The sequence below is a fragment of the Stylophora pistillata genome, chromosome 7, assembly GCF_964205215.1.
Source record: "Stylophora pistillata chromosome 7, jaStyPist1.2, whole genome shotgun sequence".
Classification (NCBI taxonomy): Eukaryota; Metazoa; Cnidaria; class Anthozoa; order Scleractinia; family Pocilloporidae; genus Stylophora; species Stylophora pistillata.
The window spans coordinates 28,550,460-28,560,190 of NC_142525.1; the positions used below are offsets into that span (position 1 = coordinate 28,550,460).

Sequence of the window (9,731 nt, forward strand, 5' to 3'; positions counted from 1 at the left end):
CAACGCGTTACCTTGCCATGTGCTTCTGTGACGGAGATAAGTTCGAGTCTGTGTAGAGACATCTTAGCCATGCAGCAGACTCTTACTTCTCGCTCATTAACCACAGGCAGGCGTTGGAACAGCGTACACATTTCAACCCTCACATTATATTTTACCCTTCACAACCTAATATCAGTATGCATGTTCTCTATACTGTTCTCTGAACATTTCTTAAGTTATTGATCAGGAGAACTTGTCTGATAATCAAGAGCTTAGTGGGTGATCTCTTCCTTTTTTCTCGTGACCTTATTGTTTGATTCGAGGGTGATATTGTAAGGAGAAATTAGATGCTAGTTACTCTTGGCAGAAATGAGCTCCATATTTTTATGTTTATTATTTTTATTGTTATTATTATTTGTGTTGCGTCTTTTGGAAAGAACATGGATATAGCTTGCCTCTCTAATGTATGATTTATTTTCAGTAGCTGAAAGAAGATGTTATTCTGGGCGAGTCTCATAACTTCAAGGAATTGTGTCAGACCGCTGTGTAATTCTTTGAAATTAATTGCTATGAATTGCTTCAGTTGCGTCGCTGACGGTTTTCTGGCGCTCGAATTAGTAATTCAAAGGCAGTGAAGCTGCGAAAATAAAAAAAGGCGCACACAAAACTGCCAAGCGCGAGGGTTTGAGATTCTTTTTTTTCGAACCAGGAGATATAATCGACCGGTTATAATTCGAAATTTGAAAGAGTACAGCTGTAAAACTGTCGCTCGAAGGATTCCAGTCCGTTACCACGACAACGAGATGACACAACCCCTTTCAGTTCTGAGTAATATTGTATTTAAGGCTCGTACGTTGCACTGAATGGCAGATGGTCTTTGCCCTACGATTGATTTTCAATCAAAGCTAGAGAAACTCACTTCGCTTTTGAAAGACTGAAATAAATTGCCATCCCTTATCAGCGATTTCTTTAGTTCATTCACTCTTGCATTAGGTGACACGTGCACTAACCTCGACTTGGTCAGAAAAAGACGGGCGTTTGCCACTCATATAAATCACCAAACTGTCATTTCTCCGACAAACCCTCCCCTTCACCCTAGAGGGCGTCAGCTTGTAGAGCCTATTTAAAAGAGGCTGGGGAGTTGCCAACTCAGTGGCTGCCCAAGTAGAAAGCTTTCGGTGCATTCACAAATGTAGAACAAAACGTTAGAGAAAATTGTTGAAAATATAGCATCCCTTTCAACTGAATGCATTTTCTAATTTATGTTTCACGAATAAAAATTTATGTCGATGTAAGTGGTTCGATTACAAGACATGTTATGCAACGTAGAAGCGCATTTCACAAGCGAAGAAACGAATGGAAAACTCGTTTTGAATAATTACAAGAACTGCTTGCGCAGTAAATGAACGCAGCGAATGTTTATGAATTCATAAAAGCGTAACTAATGTAGTATTTCAGTCTAGAATAATATTTATACATCTGTTTCTCAGATACAAATATCGTCCATAACATGGCACAAAGCTCCTAAATACGATTGATATTTCTGGGATAGAATATTCTTAGAATTCTTAGATAGAAGGCAGAACTTTTTAATGTTTTCGACTAAAGAAAACTAGGTATTATATTTTTAGTGATAATCTGGATGTTATCAGATAAGCAACTCCCTCTATCATTACCAAGGTGGACATGGTCACAGAGTTAGTTAAAAATATTAGAGACAGCTATGCTAGGAAAACTCAACTTGCAGAGGTCCTTATCGACTCAACTTACCAGAAAATTACAATTCAACGAAACACGAGGGCGAACGCGTAACGGGAAAATTTCGAAGCTGGAATTTATCATATTTTCATTAAAAATGAACGACACAAACCAACGTACGTAATTTCAGTGAAGCCTTGTTAAAAAATTGTCACATAGGGAGAACGTGTAATTCTGAAGAGAAACGTTTCTTGAGAGAAAAAAATTTCATCGATACCTTCAAAAGATAAGTTGAATTCAGTTTTTCAGCCTTGTGTTGTACTTTTCCCGAATTTAATTCCACCTTTGTAATAAATTTCCAGTCTTCTGGTGTTTCAAACCCTTATTGTTTTGAAATTGCTGTGATCTGGTAAGCCCTAAAATCGAAGGTTTTTTTTTCTGTTCTTAAGAGCCGTTCATATTGATGTAAATGAACAAAGTTGTGTATACGATTGCCGTTTATATTTAGATCAAAGAAGTTCGCAGTCTCAATGATTCTGCATAATCATTCTTTTTTTGTGATTGCTGTGATCTAGTGAATTTGAAATCTACGAAATTCCCTTTTCCTGAAAAGCCACGAGTTATGAGTAAAACAGACCCTTGGTCACTGGCGTTCGAAGAATAACGAGAATATGAAAGAAATTGCACCATATGTTTTTTTTTTCATTAAGACTGCTGTTGTTAAAATGTATCTTTTGATATAAGTAATCCATGGCTAAAAAAGTGCTTTCTGATGCCTGTTATCTCTGGTTACCGTACCTTCACTAACAGTCACCCTTTAATTTTGGAACGAATCCCCCGTTTCTTCTTGCTCTCATGATTTTTTCAGTCTCGGGGTGAAACTCGTGGAGATGCTTCATAAAATCGGAATTTTCCGTAAACGTGCCGCCGCAGTCCTCGCAAACGAACAGCTTCGAGCGTCTTTCGCGGAAGCCGAACTTGTGTACTACGCCGTGAACGCGTGTTAGATGCGCCTCGAGAGAACATCGTTGCGTGAAAGATTTATCACAGCGGCTGCATTTGAACGGCTTTATCCCTGTGTGCGTCCTAATATGGCGCTTCAAGTCAAAGGTATCATTGAAACCTTTGGTACAGAACTGGCAATGGTACCGCTTATAGAAAGAATGAGTTTTCATGTGGCGATTGAGGAGACGTTGAAGGGTGAACGAACTGTTGCAAATTTCGCATTTGTATTTCGTCTCCTCGCTTTCGCTGCTCTTCCTCACCTGGTCCTTGTTTTGCAGATTTGTTAGACATTCTTGCTGCTGGTGAGAAGTTAAAAACGGGTGACTGTGAATAAAGAAATGGCTGCCATTAAACTGCGGGGCGGATACCGGCTGTGGAATACTCGGACACAACGGGGAATCACGACGGCCTTCCGAAACATGCCGAAGGTTCAGCGACAGTTCTCGAAGCCCATCCAAGGATCCACGAACGGGTATTGATTCGGCTATGGACGGGACCCGATGCTCGTGGAAGTTCACGACGCCAAAACCGTTCGCTGTCAGTGGAAAATGATGTCTTTGATTTAGAGAAATGACAGAACGCTCGTGCTCTGTTGGATGAGAATGATTCACTTTTGAAAAGCCGTTTCGCGGCACAGAGCTGATGAGTTTCGGAGGTGGAGGAAGGTTTTGTAATTCGTATCTTGAGGTTATACTACTCCACCAATAAATATCGTTACAGCCGCTCGATCGCTCCAGTTTCGCGTCTATCTTTTCAACTGGTTGGACCGCAAATGAATTTCTTTCACCGTCAAACTTACAAACAGAAGTTGCCATTTCTTGCTCTATTTCCTTGTCCAATAAACTTTCCTTACGGTGTTCTTTGTCTTTTTCTTCCTCGTCCATCTCCATTTCCCCTGGCAAAGAAAGTTCTTCATCTGAGGTTGGAAAAAAAGAAAAACAGAAAAAAAAAAACACTTCACACGTTATATTCGTCGTTCATGGAATTCACTGTAGTTCACCGCTAGAGAAAACTGCGGGAGTTTTCAAACAAAAAAAATGTTTTTGAGAAGTTATGAATCATGAATAACACCACGACGGCAGTTAGTTAATAGCTAAGCTTTCTAAATTACATCAAGCGTGAAAGAAATCCTTCGTTCGAGAACACTGTTGCAATTTGACAAATTTTTACTCCTACCCTAAAGTAACATGGTTTATTAAAGAATCATTGGGCCCGGAAAATAACTCCAGAAACTCACAAGATATAAACAAAATGAGGATGAAAGAAGGCAAAGAAATGTGCTCTTAAAATATTCACAATCAAGGCAAGACTTGAGACAAATAAGAGCTTTTTTAGGGTGTTGTCTAAAGAAAGCATGAAAAAATGTCAAAATCAAGAAAGCATACCCGCATTTGCAAATTGAACAAGTTGTCCGTATACGGGTTTAATAAGCTCACAGTTTAAATTAACTATATCTATCGACGGGTAGCTTTTTCAACACCTTTGGTTTTTCAGATCTCAGGGCAATTTAATCGTGTTTTAAAAGTAATCAGTCTTTGCATCTGCAGAAAAGGTTTCAAAGATTACATATTAGAGAAATAAAAAAAATTGAACAAGTTTAGAAATTGTTTCTTTTTCCTCTAACTTTCTAAACACACGGAGAAACCTGCTAAAATGGGAAGGAACAAATATTTTTATTTAATTTCAATTTACAATCGAATAACAAGCTTTCCCACGTGTTCTGTTAATAAAGAAGACAATCCAGTCACCCGGAAAATAAGGAAACCGTCTAGCGATATTTCGTTATTATTTTATCTAGTCAACCCGCTCGACACTTAACACTTGTGAAATTCTTAACACCGAAACAAAAAATCAATTTCAAAAGTGGGCGCGAGAATGAAACAAATTTTCACTAAACGCAGACAAAAACCTCTGCCAAAATCGTATCACATTTCAATGCCACGTTTTGGGAATATCACATTTTGTGGTTGGCGAGAAATGCGGTATCACGAGTATTCTACCCCGTGTACTGTCAAAATCTAAAGTAGCTAATTTTCCCGATCCGTCTTGGTGTTGTTTCGTAAATTCCAATCAAATGATATCTGATAAAAAATGCTTTTCGAAACAAGCAGTTTTGACACAAAAGGGCGGACTTCACTTCTGCGTCGAAACCACAAAAAACATTCGATACCCAGTTTTCACAAACAATATGGCTCTTCTTTAAACGAACACCAACCAATTTTCATTCTTGACATAAAACTATAAAAGTCACTTTCTATATGGTACTCGGTACACATTAAAATTAAGTGCAATGTCGAGGAGAAAAGTGCACATTTGTGACAACAGTTCTTAAAGAAGGGTTTGGTTAGTTGAATAAGTTCTGTGTTCAAAGTCAAGTTCGAGACAATTTATTCCCATATGCATGTAACCGAAAATTCCAAGAAAACATTCGTCCTCAAATCGCCAACTAGCCTCAAGCACGCTAAATCGCGTCATCGGCAGAAAGTTTCTTTAGAGAGCTTTTCACAATGACAATTTACACCGGGTTTTTCTCGATTTTTTTTCGTAAAAGAATCGAAAACGAAATTGTACAACTTCTTGCTTCAGTCACCGATAAAAGTTATCCGCTGTGGCAGAGGTGATAGAATAGAAATTCGAGACTTACCGCCAAAGGTTTCGATCCGATTGATCATGAAGGGGAAACGAAATGGGACAGTTTGAAAGTAACGATGAAACCCTACTGAAAAATATATCTGAATCAAACTTGTGAATTTTAAGAGTGAAGAAAAAATTGTATTAGCTACGTCTGGCAAACTCTGTTGAAGAAAAAAAATGCTCAAGAGACAGATTTATTTCTTAATGTTCATGTGTTTAATCTTCCAAAGATTTTACATTTCTTATGAGAGTACTCATTGATACACAAGTAAACCTTCATTTGACTATTCGTCCATGAGATAAAATTCGATACTCGGAAGAAAATCTTTACACCTTCATCGATACTCAAAGACAAAGTAAAAAGGAAATATATAATTACGTTTAAAACAAGAGTGTAAAAATGGTTGTATAATCTTAACGAGGAAGGCAAAGAGCGTGTGGGGGTACTTAAAGACAAGTTTGTCGGGTAAACAAACAACCGGAGAAATATTATGAAATGTCGAGTTTTCTAACATCAAGACAAAGCGTTTTATTTTATAAAGTGCGCGAGTTTTGTCTATACAGTAAATCCATAAAATCATATTGTGGTCTTGCTGTTTTATCGCGATTGACAAAGGCAATGATTACGTTTCGAAGTGACAACACAGGAAGGAAAATAAGCAAATCTTTCCGCTCTCTCGCAGTAATTTTCTAAACTTGCATTTTGTTGAACAAACTTGGAAGTGATGGCTCGGGCGTTTTCAGCTCGCTGTCTTCTTATTCTACTCAATTAAAGCTGGCTCGAGTCACTCTAATTTCATTAATTTGGACACCTCGCAGAAAGGGGAAATTTATTGAATTAAAAGCCATGCTATGTTCTCGATCACAAAGTGGTTTATTAACTGAAATCCATCACCTACTACGAACCTTAACAAACACCGTGGTGAAAATTAAAATTCTATTAACAGAGAGCCTCAAAATAGACAAGGTAAACTGACGCGCCTAAAAAACCTGCTCGCCATACGCGTGAAAATTTTGAGGGCTACCGATGCGTTCCTACGAAACTGAAAGTTGCACGATGTACCTTCGTAACGCAGCTGTGAGGCGGCTCGGACGCGTGCGTTAATCACCGAAGTTCTCAAAGCTAAGCTGGCCGGCCACGTTCAAGTGTGTTTCCTCTCAAGAAAAGCTTTGATCGAAATGTATTTGCGCAGTGGGGTTAAGTAGCCTTTCTGTCAAGTTCGCGGCCAAAAGAGTACGAATTAGAAATGGGAACATCTGCCCCGTTCTCGCACGGCAAATGTGCCTTTTAAAATGCTTGTCTGACGGGCTATATGATCACGTTTTAAGATGTCGGTGCTTTTGCGACTAAAAATTCTCGAGTTAAGTGTTTGAAGCCTTGTCTTACACCGACTCCAACCACTGGAAAGCTGCTTAGAAAGGCGTGGAAATGTAGAAGCACAAACAAAAAAATGTGCCGACCGGCAGAGTTTTTGTTTTCGAAATAATACGTCTAAACAGGGTGAAATTGACAAGTGGAGAATCGGTTTACACGTCATTTGCAAAAACCACGAGAAATGGACAGCATCTGAAAGATCTCGCATTTTAAGTGATGGGAATTTACATAAATTTAAATTAAACATAATTGTTACGACCGGATCGGTTTATTTCTAGCGCTTGATTTTCATGAACGATTCTGGCGAGCGCGAGAAAAAATTCACGCAAACGGGCATCGAATCAAGCCGAGAAAAAGGCTTGCATTTGAAAAGCGGCCGACAAAATAATTTTGTTTAACGGATAGCCACGCGCTGCTTTCTAAACGCTACACAAAATCTTTATTGTATGTCAATTGATGTATCCATTAGTTCTTTTGTGAAATGGCGTTTATCACTACACAGTGTAAAATTTGAATATGAATGAATCAATGATCTGTATTGTTGAATTCTTTTTTCCTGATTATCTCTGCAACGAGACCATAACACTTATCTTCAATTCGGGCTGCTGTTTAGTAAGCTAAGCGGCAGAAATCAATTCGGCGCCTCGCACGGCTGTCATTTGCTTTGTATTTCTGCGCCCAGTGTACACAATGTAATCAGTGAAAGCTTTCGAATTACTTTTCGTGACTAGGCAGCGTGTGTTTTTACGTGCTCACAGACGTCCAAACATTACCGTGTAATAGATTGTGGGCAAAACACGGCCCCTATCGAATGTCCGTTGCATTTAACCTCAATTGTAAGCCTCGAGAAAAAACCGGAATTCATTACGCGCGTTCAAAACTTCCCCAACGAATTCAACCTCACAAAAAATCAAATCTACGTCGCTAAAATACACACTTTTTCCCTGCGCTCGTAAAAAGCTCTTAAACGGAAACCAATTGCCAAAGCCGTGATTTCTGGTGATAAGCATCGGTTTACTATTTGTAGTAACATATCACCATTGTTCTTAAAGTTGCTTTCAGGGCACCCCGCAAGCAAAATACTTCGGGCCTTTAAAAAGTCCCTTCTCGACGGAACGCAACAATTCGTGGCTGCAGACGTAGATTCAAGAAGGCGACAGTTTTCTTAGAGTAAAATAAAAAGGGTTGTTCCGTTATAGCACCGTTCGACCAGCAACATCTGCGCCTGTAATTTTGTGACACTTCATAACGGTGAACATGGCACAGGAAATGTTAGAAAGAAACTGCGAACAAAATCGTTTGTCAAAGGGTCAAGTAGAATGAGGAATGAACAATATTTTAGTCTTAAGAGAAGCTGTGATCTTGTCGGTCTTACCTGTGGTGGTATCTTCGCTCCTAACGGCTTCCACGGGTTCAACAACCTCACCGTCTTCGGCGCGTCGAGGTTTCTTTTTCTTCACCAAAAATGATTTGGGCATTTTGAAAGCTGCGCTGGCCCCACGGATATTCAGCCTCTGTAAACCACGGAAACCACTTATTTCACGCTAACACAAAACTTCTCTTGATTTACCAGGCAGTCAACGAAGACGCAGAACGCTTAACGGGCAGGTAAAAACGCGCTACTGATGAGAACGGTTTCGTTGAATCCGTTTAACCGCATTCACGCTTAGCGAACCTGCCTGCCTGACTGCCCGTCCGTCGTTGGCCTAAGACCGTTACGTTGTTTGCAAGCTTATTCTTCTCTCCCCGAAGCGCGGGTGTGATCATCTGATATATTGTTACGCACCAAACAATGTTAATTAATTTATAATGTACAGCACCTATCAATCATCCACCGAGCCAACGTTGAGTCAGAAACACAGTTTAACAATGGAAAAATCAAAAAACAACAAACATTAACAAAGGCTGGAATCACGTTTAATTTACGTGGAACCCCCCAATTAAAATTTCCCATCGGGGCAGTGACTCTCGCAGCGTCAAAATTGTATCAAAACTACGGCCAAACTGCGCGTATTTCTTGGGGAAATTTACCCGGCTATCCCACACCAAAATGTTTTTCGCCACTTTCCGTATTTCGCTGATTGCGTTTGTTAGCGAGGAGGAGCTTGAATGCAAAAGCCAATTATTTCGGTTAGCAAACAAAACGTAGTACTATTTTTTCAGATAATGGAATTGTAATTCGCAAACGACAGAAAATGCTGTTAAACCTTTTGTTCCGACGAACCTAGGTGTCCATCGAATCATTATAATTATATCTTGGATGAAAAATGGTCTCACACTTTTCCCTTTCATGACCTGAAATGGAGAATCGTTCTTACGTTGAGTAAACGCCAACATATCACACGAAAGAGAAAAAAAGATGAAATTTGACATGGCAGTCGGGTTTCGTTTACTGTTTGTCTTATGTGTTTGCAAGGTTTAATTTTTAAAAGGGAGAATGAATGGTGTTTTTAATTCGTGTAAGGCGATTGTCCGTCCGAATCAATACGTTTTCAATCGAGAGCAAAATGCACTGCTAAAAAGCGATTTACTTTCGTTAATACCCTTGTGCGTTTAATATCCTTCGCCTTCATAGTAACGGACAGTAGCTTTTAACAATGCTAACGTAACGGGTGATAGCTATTGGGTTTATTTCTTGTGAACCAACTTCATTAAAATGTAAGCGAGAACTGGATGGGTTTTATGCAAATCGTCTTTCAGGGCCTCCTGTAGTTCGAAATAGTCAGCAGATAACACGATAAAGCAGAAACCACGCTTGGCAAATTCATTTCACTGGCCGCGAAGTTAATTTAATTTCACCTAAACATATTACACGATTAAAAAATGATTATTGCTACGGTGTACGGCGAATTACACGTTTGTTGAAGATGATTGACTTTCACGCTTTATGTGAGAATGAATTACAGTGTGGTTTTATGTCGAGGAAAATATTCACAATGCCGAAGAGCAAGCGAGGCAGTTGTTCATTAGACTTCGTGTCAAATAATTGACACCCAAATTTTGGATTTTTTTATTTTTTTTAAACACCGAAAAAACAATC

The 9,731-nt window shown here is 39.2% G+C and overlaps 1 protein-coding gene across 1 annotated transcript; it reads right to left on the reverse strand.

Annotated features, from left to right (window-relative positions):
• Positions 1 to 1,194: 1,194 nt before the first annotated feature.
• LOC111330615 (uncharacterized) lies at positions 1,195 to 8,316 on the reverse strand. The gene is made up of 2 exons (XM_022935501.2): positions 8,067 to 8,316; positions 1,195 to 3,598 (listed from the first exon to the last, which is right to left on the reverse strand). The coding sequence occupies exons 1-2, from the start codon at positions 8,167 to 8,169 to the stop codon at positions 2,481 to 2,483; spliced, it is 1,221 nt and encodes a 406-aa protein (XP_022791236.1). The 5' UTR covers positions 8,170 to 8,316; the 3' UTR covers positions 1,195 to 2,480.
• Between the last annotated feature and the right edge of the window lie 1,415 nt (positions 8,317 to 9,731).